Consider the following 15,696-nt stretch of genomic DNA (forward strand, 5'->3'; position numbering starts at 1 on the left):
GAATGTAGCCATAAATACTTACTTTATAGCTGAGATAGCTCAGGAGTGTTGTTTCCAATAGACTTATCAAAGCCACCGACACCTGAAGAAGTGAGGCACATGTGAAATATTGTGCAATAATACCTGAGGAGTAGGCAAACTTTCAATAAGTGTACATTGGGTAAACCAAAACTAGCTGATTTGTGGGAGAAGTAGCTATCCTGCAAGCTTTCAATAACGCTTTTGATCTCTTGAGCTGGACCTGTCAGGGGCGTCTTTAGCAGATGCAGTGCTGGGGTGCAAATATCCACCCAGCGCCCCCAAATTACCACGGATAGTGTTGGGATGGCCGTAGCTGTGCAGGGCCAGCCATCCGGGGGAAGCACAATTCTCCCCCATGCCGCTGCGGGAAAGCAATCCCTGCAGAGGCTTAGGAGTGAAGTTGCACCCCTCCCATGCCTCCTCAGGAGGAGAGCGATCCCCGCAAAGGCTTGGTAGGGAAGCTGTGTGCCCGCCAGCCTTATAGTGGGCGGGGCACAGCTGGCAGGCATGCAGGGAAAGGGGAGGCCACCGGCAAAGCTGCGCAGCTCCCCCACTTGCTTGGGTGCCCCTGAGAGGCTGGCGCCCTGGTGCGACGCACCACTAAGCCCTAAAGGAAAAACATGACTGCAAGAAACTATTCCTTGCATCATTAGTTTCAGGAGGCTTAAGTCATTGACAGCTTTTCTGGAATTGCACTTTAAAAAAAAGTTGTAGCCAGTTTAAAACTTAAAAACATATCAGAAACAAGTTTAAGCCCTCACACTCAAGACTTGTGAAGGTTCTTTTCATCTTCTCAAAACACAATGTTTTTCAGATGAATTTGCCTCAGTCATCTCAAACTAACTTCAAAACAGCTAGAAAAAGAACTCAGTGGCCTAAAATAACAGCATGCACTCAATAAATACAGGATATTCTGTGAATTGGCATTTGTAGAAACATATCCTCACCAAGTCTGGAATCTTGAATAAGATTAGCATGAGAATTTCTAATTTTAAACAAATGTCCCTTACTAATGAAAACCCAACATCCTGAACAATTGCATAATCAGATTCAGCACAGAGATTAGGAGCTGTCAACGTATAAAAATAACAGCAGCATCCGAAAAATGTTCAGATGCCACCAAATCAGTGCTGGTTGAAGTGAATCATATGCTGCCAGCACCCAGTGATTTGGCACTAAGAAATGTTTCATCTTCAGGACAGAGAATTCTAATCTCCTTGACTTTCAAATTTCACAGGTGGAAAGTGGGCTCCAGTTCCACTGTTTTGTATGGCCAGAGCTCAGAGTGGCACAGTTATTGCTCTGCTGCCCAAGAAAAGGGCACCTATCTTCTGTGAACCTGGCATAGGCAGCTGCTAATAATGGGAAGGAGGTGAAGAAGGAACAGTCCTAGGCTTAGGCAAGCACATCTCATAGGCAGCCCAGGACTGTGCATGGATAAAGTTGGTCCATTTGTTAGGGGATCCTGACACAAGTAAGATACTCTTCCTTGTGTGGGAGTGCTCTAGCTAGGTATCTAAGAATGCACGCAAAGGTAAGGGAAAGGGAAAGGACCCCTGGATAGTTAAGTCCAGTCAAAGGCGTCTATGGGGTTGCGGCACTCATCTCGCTTTCAGGCAAAGGGAGACGGCGTTTGTCGACAGACAGCTTTCTGGGTCATGTGGCCAGCACGACTAAACCACTTCTGGCGCAACGGGACACCATGATGGAAATCAGAACACATGGAAACACCATTTACCTTCCCGCCACAGTGGTACCTATTTATCTACCTGCGCTGGAGTGCTTTTGAACTGCTAGGTTGGCAGGAGCTGGGACAGAGCAACGGGAACTCAGCCCATCGCGGGGATTCGAACCGCCGACCTTCTGATTGGCAGGCTCAAGAGGCTCAGTGGTTTAGACCACAGCAGGGGTGTGGCTGCTTTGTATCACCAATAGGGGACAGGCTAGCTTATGCAACCTGGCAACTCACCCCCATATATAATTTCAACATGGGTGGGTTGGTGAAGAGGTCAACAGAACCTCCACCAGATTTTATGATGAATAAATATCCTACATTCATTAGACCTGAGCCAAATGTAAGGTTCCCTGCCCACCACTCCTACTCTCACAGATATCACTAGGACATGTTACTTCAGCTAAGTGATTGTGCTGTGTTAAATTAATGGTGCATACCTAACTGTTAAAAATGGGTTCATCTCACTATTTAAAAGCTAAATAAAAGTAATGATAGACATCTGGACTGAACTGTTCAGCCTTAACCTGCTTGCAAAGACTCCCAGAAGTATATGGGTTATATGAACTGCTGTTGAGCAGGAAGATCTAAATCCCATATGTACAAAATGATGAGAAACAAGAGAATGAAAGACTAGAACAACAATAAACTTATACTAAATGGTGAAGGGAAAAAAACCCCTGCATTATTCAGCCTTAGCAATCAAAAATTTTCCAAACGTTTGGAAACAACAGGTAAACAAAATTCTGATTTCAGAAACCACACAAGCCTAATTGATTAGGAAATGATTGCCTGTATCCGGGAATGACTAACAATTTATTTTTAAAAATTACAAGGTAGAAGTAATTTTAATGGAAAATATTGCAAAGCAGCAACTCCAAAACATGCAAATTTAATAAACAAGAAAAGACAGATCAGAAAAAGCTATTATTTTTGTTCTTAACTCCTGTCTAAAGTGATGTTGTGTTGCATGATCACACATTTCCACAACCGTAACACATACACAAAAATCAAAATGTGCGCGCACACATGAACCAGACAGTGTCTCCTGGGCAGGAGGGAGAGAGTGTCATCAGAAAGAGCCATCCAACATCTAATCCCCATCTCTCCCTCTGTAATATCCAATATCTAATACCTGTGACTACATTAATTTTGTGTTTCATGTCCCCACCATCACCAGGCAGTGATGGAGCATGGGGGTGGAACACCATTATTGCACAATACAGCGTAAGCCATATTAAACATTGCGGATGATGGTTTCCACCTAAAAACCCCCAAAGAAATTGTCCTTTCAACTGAAGGCCATTGTATTGCTGCCCAGCTCCCAAGCATTTCAAAGGTGCGTAGGAAAATAATAATAGTAGATTAGGCTCATGATTAGCAAGACTGAGAAAACCCCTAACTAATGAGATGATAATATTCTGCCCAACAGCCTATATTCAAAAAGAAAGAAAGAAATTATTTTCTTTTTTTTAAAAACAACAACGTCACACAGTGTCCAGTTTATTACAAGCTTTCGGAACTAAGTGAAAAGGTATCTCTTAAACGGAACACTGAAAGCCGACAGCAATTTACACAGCCCAACTATAAACTAGTGTCTTGTAACCTATACTACTGCTCCAATAGCTCTTGTACAGTTAATATTCCTTTTGTGTACTGGATAGGCAGGTACATTGCTCAGAAAAAAGCAGCACTCCATTTCAAAAACTGATCTATACAAGACACTTTCTTTGAGGCTAGCAGCTTTTTGGATGCAACTTCATGTGCAGCTTAAGGTAAAGGTAAAGGGACCCCTGACCATTAGGTCCAGTCGTGGCCGACTCTGGGGTTGCAGCGCTCATCTTGCTTTATTGGCCGAGGGAGCTGGCATACAGCTTCTGGGTCATGTGGCCAGCATGACTTAGCCGCTTCTGGCGAACCAGAGCAGTGTACAGAAACGCCGTTTACCTTCCCACCGGAGCGGTACCTATTTATCTACTTGCACTTTGACATGCTTTCGAACTGCTAGGTTGGCAGGAGCAGGGACCGAGCAACGGGAGCTCACCCCGTCATGGGGATTCGAACCACCGACCTTATGATTGGCCATTCCTAGGCTCTGTGGTTTAACCCACAGCACCACCTGTGTCCCACATGCGCAGCTTAGGTGGACAGAAAAACATGGCCAGAACTTTGGTTGAGTTCCAGAGGGGTGCATGCTACATGTTTTGACCAGGACGGTGTCTTTCCCAGCATGGTGCAAAGGACTTCGGTTAGAAATAAAACGGTCGACCTTTATCCTTGCACTGGAAATGCTCTGACTGCGCATAGGGATCTTTGAACACCAGTTTCACAGAGGGATCCTTTGCCTATCTACTCAGAAGTAAGAACCATTGTAATCTCAATCATTATAAGAAATTTAGATTAGGCCTGGCTCTCTGAATGTAACTTTCCTAAACATCCCTTGGTTTGCTAACTGAATAGCGTTCTATGTTGTTTCCTTTAAGTACCCATGATTCCTGTCACACACACACCGGGATAATATTACTAAGCAACATCTGAATGGGCTGTATAAAACTTAAGCCATACATTACCTGCAATCCCCATAAAGGTAAGCTTCTGTTCACCCAAAAGATAAGCGACCTGTTAAATTACAGTAACAAAATGAATACATCTCCAACGTCAGGCTCAGATAAGCCATAGGAAAGAAAACTGCCCCCCCCACATGCACACAATTACACCCCATATGCCCTATAAATGCTTTAATTCATATTGTAACAAAAACTAGAAACCTACAGCCAAGGAACTAACTGACAAGTTCTAGTCTGGTTATCAGGCACCTTTGGACCTCCAGATGTTGCTGAACTTCAATTTTAATAAATCTTCAATGTGCAGAATAATAATAGTCTAAAAATTGGATTGTCTCTCCTTTTTTTTCAAATAATCGAAGTGGAATAAGAAAGATTAATTGCACTTCCAGTGCATTGTTGACGAGGACTTGGAAAAAAAGCATCCAGCAGTTATCACGCAATATTTTTTATAGATGAATCAATAATACTTACACATTAATGAAATAACCCAAAGAAGTAAACTCTCCAAAGGCTTCACTATCCATTTCAAACTACAGTGAACCATTAAAAACATACCTTAAAAAACCTGTTGTTATTGCTTCAAATGACAAAACCTGGGAGAGCGTAGTTTAATTCTAACACAGCTGTAGACTCACTGAGCTCTCATACAATCTAAGGTGATTTCTTGTGCCAAATACATGTTTGTGATGAATTGTGGGGGTTTCTGGATTCAAATTTCCAATGGTTCATGTTCCTGACAAATTTTCCCCAGCATAACGATTTCTAACTAACTATCCATCTTGCAGAAGCACAGTTCCAGTTTACACCAATATTTGTATTCTTTAAGAAAAGTGCATTATTGTATCTTAGCTCAAAACATATCACTGTTCTTGTAAATACAACCTTAAACTTACCAATCTATCTTGCTGGAAGTGGTGTTCTGACTGGAACATCCCCAAATTAATTCCTTGCTACCAGGCATCCAAATACAAAATCCATTTTCGTTTAGATAACGGTGTAATTGCACAACAAAAATGGTATTAAGGGGGAGAGGGGGAGGGAGCGGGAGAGGAAAGGCAGACAAGATAATTAGTTAGCTGTAACAATACTTTTTTAAAAAAAATGGTTGTGAAATAGCATGCAGGACAGATGCTATAATGTCTTGTCTGAGAAAGGAAAGAGGTTAAATATGAGAAGAAGGGGTGATACTACGCATAAATGCAGGAAAAGAACTGCAACTAAGGATGGGGAACATTTATTGGTAGAAGAAACAAGGCATCAGAAAAAAGAATAAGGCATTAGAAAGTTAAACTTGGGATATTTAATACATATAGTCAAGACAACGGTCAGGTTTAGACAACATGCAAAACCATAGTTTAGTGTGATGAGAATTAGCTATACCAAGATTTGGGCTTCCATGCTCGCCCTGTCTCCCAACTCTAGAGTGCTCATGAGGAGATCAAAAAGTTTTGCTTCCAATTCCAAATAGCATGTTGGCTGAACCCTAAACAATGGTTAATCATAACCATGTTTTCAAAACAAGGCACCCTTGTAACCCCATGGTTTGATGTTTGCTTGCTCCAAACAACGCATAGTTAAGATGAACTAGCTTTTTGGTTAGGACCACACAACAAGCTGCAATTAATCTAAACTAAAAGCAAAAGTTTCCAAATTCATCCTTGTGGTGGGGTGCCAAAGGAAGGACCCTTGCAAGCCCAAAACTTAATGCATCTTGTTCCCAGCACATAACACCCAAAGTGTGCCTTTATTGTGTACGCTATGATTCCACAGAAAAGCAAAATATGGCATTGGCCACCAAAAATAATCAACTTCCTGAGACTCTGAGCAGTCCTTCTTGAAGTTCAGTAAGTTTCTATCCTCACACTTGTGAAGATGAACATGCATGGCCAACACCTGCTGAAATATCAATACCCAAAGGTGTAACTAAATAAGATTCCCAGTGATTGGGAATGTTTAGCACTGTTACACAGCATTTTGCATCTCCCCACAGTTAGTGACACTATTAAAAGTAAGAAATGTTCCAGAACATATATCAAAGAAAAAATTATGGGTTGAATTCAAATGTGCCTCACTCCCAGAAGAAAAGCTCTTCCCCTGACATAAGAGCTTTTTCCCAATGGGGCAGAAGAATGATGAATGAGAAAAGCCCCTCCAAATTCAGAGGACTTCCTCTGTTTGGGCAAACAATTGTGTCAGACTTAACACAACATGTAACAATACAGTTGTACCTTGTTTTGCATACATCTTGGTTTGCATATGTTTTGGATTAGAATCATAGAATCATAGAATCATAGAGTTGGAAGAGACCACAAGGGCCATCGAGTCCAACCCCCTGCCAAGCAGGAAACACCATCAGAGCACTCCTGACATATGGTTGTCAAGCCTCTGCTTAAAGACCTCCAAAGAAGGAGACTCCACCACACTCCTTGGCAGCAAATTCCACTGTCGAACAGCTCTTACTGTCAGGAAGTTCTTCCTAATGTTTAGGTGGAATCTTCTTTCTTGTAGTTTGGATCCATTGCTCCGTGTCCGCTTCTCTGGAGCAGCAGAAAACAACCTTTCTCCCTCCTCTATGTGACATCCTTTTATATATTTGAACATGGCTATCCTTTTATATCCTTTTATATATTTGAACATGGCTATCCTTTTATATATTTGAACATGGCTATTACAAACACGTCAAACCCAAAGCTATTACAAACACGTCAAACCCAGAAGTGCGTGTCTCGGTTTGCATTGCAACCTTTTTTTTTTTTTTGGATGACAACACATTTTTATGGGATTACGAACAAATTTTTTTGGAGGCCCCATTGGTGAAAGTGCGCCTTGGGTTACAACCTGTTTTGGTTTGCAAACGGACCTCCAGAACAGGTTATGGTTGTAAACCAAGGTACCACTGTAATGAGTAACATTTATAATATGGGCCTCATTTAAGCCAGTGGCCGATTTTACTGGAATTACATGAGCATTTACTTCATGTAGCAAAGCCAGGTAAAAAACGTATCTCTTCTCCCATACATTTGACAGATTGTGATAAACACTCTTGCTACTTATTGAGGAAATGTTTTCTGCGGATGATGTTTTTGCTGTTTATCGCTCATTATAATGGTTTTGTTGCATTTTTTTATTACTCTGTCTTTTGACTCTTAAGTCAGGGTGCTTCTGTAGTGAACAACTCATAATGATAAGTATAATAAATATTGCACTTAGAAAAATATGTGTATTTTTATGCTAGTAATAATATGATAATATATATACTTAATGCTGTAATAATAATACAGGTTGGTATTCAACCAAGTTTTACTTAGAGTAGACCCCATTGATATTAAGGAACATGACTGAGTTAGGATCATTTATTTCAATCAGTCTGAGTAAGCTTTAGCTGAATACCACCCAAAAGCAATTATATTTTATGTCCTGAGATGTCCTGGGAATTAAGCTGCAAAGGAACCGCCTTCATCTATGGACTGACTCATTGATGCCTTCTCACTGAATCCTGCTTCCTTCAACTGAATTAACTGTATGAAACAATCATTTTCTTATTTCCCCTTTTGAAATAAACCTGCCTCCCACACCGGGTGTTCTTATGTATGTATCCATCATTTCCATGTCTGCTTCATAAACCTGATGAAAGAACTTATTGCTCATGTACACTCACCCCAAAGAAATGAACTGCTGCCCTTTTAGATTAACAGAGGACACTTTCATCAATTTTCATCACTGAAAGAGGATTTGCAGACCCTGATCCGCAATGCAGAATGGCGATAAGATGCTGCAGAAAGTGTGGTGGTCCGCATGCAAAAGCCAGTGGTGCTTGCCACCATAAGGTCTCAAAACTGGGTTGCTATACAGGCAGGGCAGAGATCCAGCATCCAAAGCCATTTCCCTCAATATACAGTGGTACCTCGGGTGAAGTACTTAATTCGTTCCGGAGGTCCGTACTTAACCTGAAACTGTTCTTAACCTGAAGCACCACTTTAGCTAATGGGGACTCCTGCTGCTGCCGCGCCGCACAATTTCTGTTCTCATCCTGAAGCAAAGTTCTTAACCTGAAGCACTATTTCTGGTCTGTAACCTGAAGCGTATGTAACCTGAAGCATATGTAACCTGAGGTACCACTGTAGTCCTGATATGACTGGGAGCTGGTGCAGCTAAAAACCAAAATCCCTGCCTGCCCCTCTTCTAGCCTGGCTTGCTAGAGAACCCATTCCATGTTTAGGATTGCTTTGGAACATAGGCAGCTATTCAAGAATTTAACCCTCTAATTTAAAGGCTACCCTGCTGGTGTTGCATAACAAATGTATAGAAAGGGACGCTCAATGGAAAATGGAAGTAACCAACCCAACAATGTAATGGCCACCTGAATTTTCAGAAGTCTATTCTTATTTTTCTCACCCTCATTATATTTATATTGGTATCAATATCTGTTAGGACAATATTGTGGCAAAAACAACACCCCAAACCCTCTGGCTTGTATTTTCTGTCCACTACTTAGAGTTAAAGGGCACCTTTAAAAACCAACATCTTTTTTTCCTGAGATGTAATTTGTTGTCATCTTTAGGGATTTTTATTCCTCTGAATTTCTCTCCAGAATGTGGAGGGTTAAATTGCTTGATCTTGGCTGTGGAGCAGCATGGATCAGTTATCAAACTGCCAAACTCCAAATAAATAAACAAAATCTATAACTTTTGCCATTTCAGACAACTGAATTTTGCCATTTGTCAGACTTTGCAGCCCATGCCTTTCCTTTCCCCCTCTGAGACTGCCATTGCACACAAACACAGACATGAAAACCCCACGCAAAGAGAAATATTCACGTGGTCAGCATCGTTTTGCTTCTGTGATTTGAGCACTAACCCTGATATGTACCTGTGCATATCAGTAGCCTGTAAGAAGGAGGGGGGAGAGAGAGGACATGAACTGAAAACTGCAACAAACTGCAAATGGGCTGGTTCTGAAATTAATATGATAAATTCTCCAAGTTGAGCTGGAAGATGAGGCACAATCAGTCCATGGGAACAATAACAGACACAGAACGGGGACACCCACGCATACCTAGTAATTTGCAGGAATCTCCATTCCTCCTGCCAACATGTCTAAATTTTTTGCTATTCCTAACCAAAAAAAATAGGATTTAATATGAAACTAAGTGTCAGTTTTTGAACAATTTTTGTGTGTGGCTATAATTAGATTATACAGTGCTCAGTTTATATGCCAGCTATTTAAAATGAACAGCACTAACAGCCTCTGTAGGCACGTTCCTCAGGAATGCAACCATTTGGGGGAACTTATGCAAGGAATCATTTGTTTAAATTGCCTACTCCATTAAAATAATCGCATGTATTTTGAAACAACTTATATCGGAATATATCAAATTGGTCTCTATATTACCCCAAATGGGTAATAGAGAGGAAAGGAGAGGAAAGTACCATTAGATGCTGCTGAAAATAACAATCCCAAGAAAATTCAGGGCTCCTATGAAAAAAAATATTATCTCAAAATTCTTTTGAAGTATCACCCTAGCCAGACTGATGGTGAGTAAGCCTATCCAAAAATATCATGCCATGTTATTTTAAAAGCCACTGTGACATGATACAGAAAGCCAGTACTTTGACAAACTTTGAGTAACATGAACATAGGAAGATGCCCTATACCAAGTAAGAACATTGGGTCCATCTAATTTTGCATTGACTACACAGACTACAGTGGTTTTCCAGGACAGAAAGTCCTTTCCAGTCCTATTGGGAGATGCCAAAAATTAAACTTGAGATGTTCTGTGTCCAAATAGATGCTCTAACGCTGAGCTACAGTCTTTCTGTTGATATATGCTTGTATAATAATTGAATAATGTATGATTGAGCATGTCTTTCATAAAAGCTGTTAAAAATATATTTTTGTTGTTGTCTGCATTAAAAACAAAATTTGCTGAATACACTAGCACTTACATTGTGGTGAGGGGAACATCCAAGAAAAAAGGCACTCATTTTTGTCACATCTTAAGTACCATACCTGTTCAAAATAATTAAAGTTTTCCACCTTTGTTTTGTATTATAAGCCATACCTTAAAACTCTCTGTTTTTAGAAATGGCCCTTTGAGGCTGTAGCCACTAACCAAACCACTCTCAGGTTGTGTGGACAGCTCAATGAAAACCATGATTTAAGAAGTACCGTTCACTCCCAATTAGTCCCACTTTCAGAAATAAAGAGAATAGGTACTCCCTCACACAGTATTGCCATTTATATTTCCCCTTTCATGGGGGGGCACAGCTCCACTGAAGCCTCAATAATTGTTGCGTTCTTTCTAATTTCAATGTGCAAATACTACTTTCTTATCTCTTGGACAACTCCTCCAGAAAAATCTGCAAGAGGAGAAATTCTGAGACACGCTGAATGCATTGGAGCAACTGGCTGGAGAAAGACATTGGAATAATAAAATAACAATAATCTAAAATGGCACATGATTAAAAGGAAGACCACATGTTTGAAAGCTCTTAAGAACGCAAGACACAAGGAAAATGGTTAGGGAAAGCCAGAGAGGAAACAAGAATATGAGAGGCAATCAATGAGATGTAATGATCTCTGACAATTTTTGTAGACAAGGTCTTCCCCTTCTACGAAGCAGCACACTGAGACAGAAGAAGTTGTATGTGAACTCAGAGGAACAGAATAATAAAAAGACAGCATTCAGACAGTTTAATTTCTTCACAGTTACACATGTTAAAGTCATATCAAAATAGCCTACTGAGCTTTGGCAAGTCCAGTCTTAGAATCATAGAATAGAATCATAGAATCATAGAATCATAGAGTTGGAAGAGACCACAAGGGCCATCGAGTCCAACCCCCTGCCAAGCAGGAAACACCATCAGAGCACTCCTGACATATGGTTGTCAAGCCTCTGCTTAAAGACCTCCAAAGAAGGAGACTCCACCACACTCCTTGGCAGCAAATTCCACTGTCGAACAGCTCTTACTGTCAGGAAGTTCTTCCTAATTGTCAGGGGTTCAGGAGCAGAGGCAAGGGCAAGGGAGGAAACAGAGAGCGAGGGAGAGGAGGCAGAAGAAAAGATGAGTGATGACGACGACCCGAGATCTCCGAGTCTTTCCAGTGAATCAGAAGATTCACAGAAAGGAGCACCAGTGGCCAGGGCAAGGGGGGAGCCTAGGGGGACACCCCAGGAAGATAGAGCCAGAGGGGACTCAGAGGGGAGCAGTTGGAAATCAGGACCAGCGTCACCGCCAGAGAGCAGGGAAGAGGAAGGGCGCCAGGGATCAAGCGCTGGCAGCTCACAACAGGGGGGAGGGCACGAGTCAGGAGTGGCCACACCTCCATCGGGGAGCGAAGAAACGGTCAGACGGAAGGTGGAAGGTTGGGCGCGCGTGCCAAGTTCAAATGCACAGGAAGGTGGCGCAGTAGGCAGCCCGGAAAGGGAGCCAGGTCCTAAAGCCCGCCGAAAGGAGGGAGAAGAGTCAGGGGGGTCAGCGTCAGCGTCAGAGGAATCCCGGAAGGAAGAGACCCCGGGGGGCAGAGGGACCCAGAGAAGAACAGTCAGGCGGAAAAGGTGGAGCAAGGCTAGGATATTAAGTTGGTGTACAAGGGGCGGAGACTCAGATGGGGCTTCGCCGATCTAACCATGAGACGTAGAGTTGCACGCAGCAGCTTGAGAATGGAAACTGTAACTCAATAAAGACTTTTATTTAATGATCGCTGGCTAGCGTGATCCTCTGTGAGCTAGGATCTGGAAGCAGCTCTGACAGTAAGCCCCATCCCAAGATTGTGGGCATCTACGTCCTCGAGGAGAGGAGAGAAAGCGGGTGCCTACTAGCGAGCTCACGAACGGCAGACAACATGACGGCCGAACAGCAGATAGTGGAACTCAGAGAAGCAGTGACACGACTGAATGCCGAGGCTCTTGCATCCAGGAAGAGAGAGGAGGACGCAGCTGCCGCCTACAGGGATCTCCAGGTCAGGTTGGAAGTGCTTACGAAGCAAGGGCAACTGACACCCAAACCGGAGGGGATTGGGTTGGGGAGACGAATAGGCGGTCTGGTCTCTCACTTCGATGGGAATTTGCAACAGTACCCCAACTTTAGAGCAGATGTAATGTGTGCACTGCAACTGCTGAACAAAGACTTTAGAGATGAGCAAGAGAAGGTGGGATTCATCATGTCCCATTTGCATGGAGATGCTAAAGCATGGCTGCGCAATTTGTGGAGAGATAATGATCCAGCGCTCCAAAATGCGGATGCCTTTATTAAAGCGATGGATGGGTGCTTTTTATCAAGCATTGACGTGGATCTTGCTCGGCAGGAGATACATGGACTGAAGCAAGGGAGGGCCAGCGTAAGGCAGTACCATGCCCGCTTTTTCGCTTTGGTCAGTGCCCTGGAATGGGACAGAGATTCGGCTCCTGTAAGAGACCTGTTTTGGGAGGGATTGCACGGCTCGGTTAAAGATGAAATTGCGAGGGGGGAGAGACCCCGGACCACGCAGGAGATCGTTCAGAGGGCGCTGGCGGTGGGGGTGCGGCTGGAAGGACGTCCGTGGAGCAGGGACGAAGGGCGTGGAGGGCGCGAACCAGCCAGGGGCTCCTCCTTCCTTCCCAGAGAAGCAGCGCGTGCGCAATCCACGCCTCCGCCAGGAGGAGGAGCGGAACCTATGGAGGTTGGAGGTGCAAGGGCTCAGTCAGCAGCCAGAGCCCTAGCACCGGCAGCAGTGAAAGCGAAGCCTCCTAGAGGGAACAGGAAGTGTTACATCTGCGATGATCCACAGCATATGGCGAAAGAGTGTCCCCAGAGGCTCCACAAGCACACTGCAGCCTCAGCAATGGTAACTGCAGCAACGCAGCAAGGACAACCACAGCAGGGAAACGAAGGAGTCTGGTTGGAGGAAGAGGCACTGGGGCCCAACCAGACGTGTCAGTGAAGCAGTCCCCAGAGATTTTACAGCCCATGGACCCCCTCCCGCCCAAACCGGTAGTGAAGCTCACCGCGTCGCTCCAGCTGCCCAATGGAATCACCATGGACGTGCCAATCACCATTGACTCCGGAAGCAATGCGGACTTTATAGGGCAGGACTTTGTCGACCGGCACGCTATACAGTTGCTGCCTGCCACGCTGCCCCTGCAGGTTGTCACGGTGGATGGCAGGGAGCTGCTAGGGGGGCAAGTGGTGAAGCAGACGCCACCAATGGTGATGCGACTTGGGAATCACAGGGAAATCATCAGCTTCAATGTCACTCAACTATCGGACACGCCCATTGTATTGGGCATGAGTTGGCTGGACAAGCACAGCCCGACGCTGGCTTGGTACCAGAGGCGGCTGACCTTCGGCTCTTCCTTTTGCGCTGAACACTGCATCGTGCCCAGGCAGGAAGGAGGGGAAGAGGAGTCACAGCTGCAGCTAGGCACGCTGCAAGCGGTCCCCCACAAGTACGCAGAATTTTTGGAGGTTTTCTGCGAGAAAGAGGCAGACAGGCTACCCCCCCACAGACCATATGACTGCAAAATTGACCTGCTGCCGGGGGCGGCGCTACCCAAAGGGAAGCTGTATTCCATGTCTGAGGACGAACTGCAGGAACTCAAAGAGTTCATAGATCATAATTTGGAGCGCGGTTTCATCCGAGAGTCCAAGGCAGCGGGGGGCAGTCCGGTATTCTTTGTTAAGAAGCGGGACACGCCCCAAAAAAGACTTGTAGTGGACTTTCGCATCTTGAACAGTGTGACCAAGCCATCGGACTTCCCCATGCCCCGAATCGACGACCTCCTCGCAAAGGTACGGAAGGGCAGAGTGTTCACCAAGTTGGACCTGCGAGGGGCATACAACCTCATTCGCATGCGGGAGGGAGATGAGTGGAAGACAGCCATGTTCACGCCCCTGGGCACCTACGAATATAGAGTTATGCCTTTTGGATTGCAAAATGGCTCCCACGTTTTTCAAGCTTTCATGCATCACGTGTTGGCGGGGCTCCTCTACAAGACGTGCGTCTGTTTCTTGGATGACATCCTGATCTTTTCGGAATCGCAGCAGGAGCATGACAGACACGTCAAGGAAGTGCTGAGCAGGCTACAGCAACATAGGCTTTACGCCAAGCTGGAGAAGTGCCAATTCGACGTGACCGAGGTGGATTTCCTGGGCTACAAGTTGTCTGATAAAGGGCTCGCCATGGACAGCGCCAAGGTCCGAGCAGTGTTGGATTGGAAAAGCCCACGCAACCGGAAGGAGGTCCAACGGTTTGTCGGCTTCGCAAACTTCTATCGCAAGTTTATCAAAGGCTTTGCGATGCAGACAGCGGCCATCACGGACACGCTCAGCTCCAAGAAAAAGAAGTTCATCTGGACAGAGCAGGCGGAGCAGTCCTTTCAGGCACTCAAGCGTCTCTTCGCGTCGGAAGAGCAGCTGCTTCATGTCAACCCCAGCAGGCCGATGAGGGTGGAGACAGACGCTTCGGACAGAGCCGTGGGAGCAGTCCTGCTGCAGAAAGACCCGCAGGGGGTTTGGAGGCCGGGAGCGTTTTACTCAAGGAAGCTCAGCAAGTCCGAACAGAACTACACCATCTGGGACAGGGAGTTGCTGGCCATTCATGCAGCGTTCAAAGCGTGGAGGCACTTCCTGATCGGCGCCAAGCACACGGTGCAGGTCTGCACGGACCACAAGAATCTAGAGCACTGGCGCACGGCACAGTTCCTGAACCAGAGGCAGATACGTTGGGCTGAGTTCTTTGCGAATTTCGACTTCCGAATAGAGTATGTCCCGGGGGACACCAACATCATGGCGGATGCTCTCTCCCGTAAGCCACAGTATCTGGAGGAGGCAACGCCAGCGGCCGCCATGCACATCTTCGCACCGACAGTGTGGGCGTGCGCGGCGGCAACAGTTGACCTGGATGCGGTGCGACGAGCGTTGCAGGATGACTCCTTCGCGCAAGCAAAGATGGCAGAGGTGCACAGGGGCACGGCAGCGACCGACGAGTTCCAGCTGCGAGATGGTTTGCTCATCCGTAAAGGGGCCATCTACGTGCCGGGAGACGAACTTCGCGCCAAGGTACTGCAGCAGCTGCACGACGCGCCCACTGCCGGGCACTTTGGCAAGGAGAAGACGGTGGAATTAGTAGCCAGAGACTTCTGGTGGCCCGGAATGAGAGGGGAAGTCGCGGACTACGTGGCGAGGTGTGACACCTGCCAGAGGGCCAAACCAGTGCACAGACCGCCGGCCGGACTGCTGGAACCGCTGCAAACTCCGTTCGAGCCATGGGAGAGAGTGGCCCTGGACTTTGTCACGGATCTGCCCAGCTCGAGGGGCAAGACGGCTGTGCTGGTGGTGGTGGATTTGTTCTCCAAGATGGCACATTTCATTCCGTGTGCGAAGGTGGCCACGGCGG

The 15,696-nt window shown here is 45.3% G+C and overlaps 2 protein-coding genes across 9 annotated transcripts in view; one reads left to right on the top strand and one right to left on the bottom strand.

Moving 5' to 3' along the window:
* KCNT2 (potassium sodium-activated channel subfamily T member 2) overlaps positions 1–15,696 on the bottom strand; it is a 236,073-nt gene that overhangs the window by 121,980 nt on the left and 98,397 nt on the right. For 4 of the 8 annotated variants that reach the window (XM_081012063.1, XM_081012062.1, XM_081012065.1 and 1 more), the window contains exons 4-6: positions 5,214–5,270; positions 4,324–4,372; positions 23–82 (exon numbers count right to left, since the gene is read on the bottom strand). In XM_081012063.1, the coding sequence (XP_080868189.1) occupies positions 23–82; positions 4,324–4,372; positions 5,214–5,270 (166 nt within the window). The remainder of the gene's footprint in view (positions 1–22; positions 83–4,323; positions 4,373–5,213; positions 5,271–15,696) is intronic. The other 4 variants (XM_081012068.1, XM_081012066.1, XM_081012069.1 and 1 more) reach the window with 1 other exon arrangement.
* The window catches only part of LOC308480537 (sterol O-acyltransferase 1-like), a 308,289-nt gene that overhangs the window by 22,603 nt on the left and 269,990 nt on the right, over positions 1–15,696 (top strand). The gene's annotated exons all lie outside the window — the stretch shown is intronic.

Source organism: Podarcis pityusensis (genome assembly GCF_964106645.2).
Source record: "Podarcis pityusensis genome assembly, chromosome: 6".
NCBI classification, from domain to species: Eukaryota; Metazoa; Chordata; class Lepidosauria; order Squamata; family Lacertidae; genus Podarcis; species Podarcis pityusensis.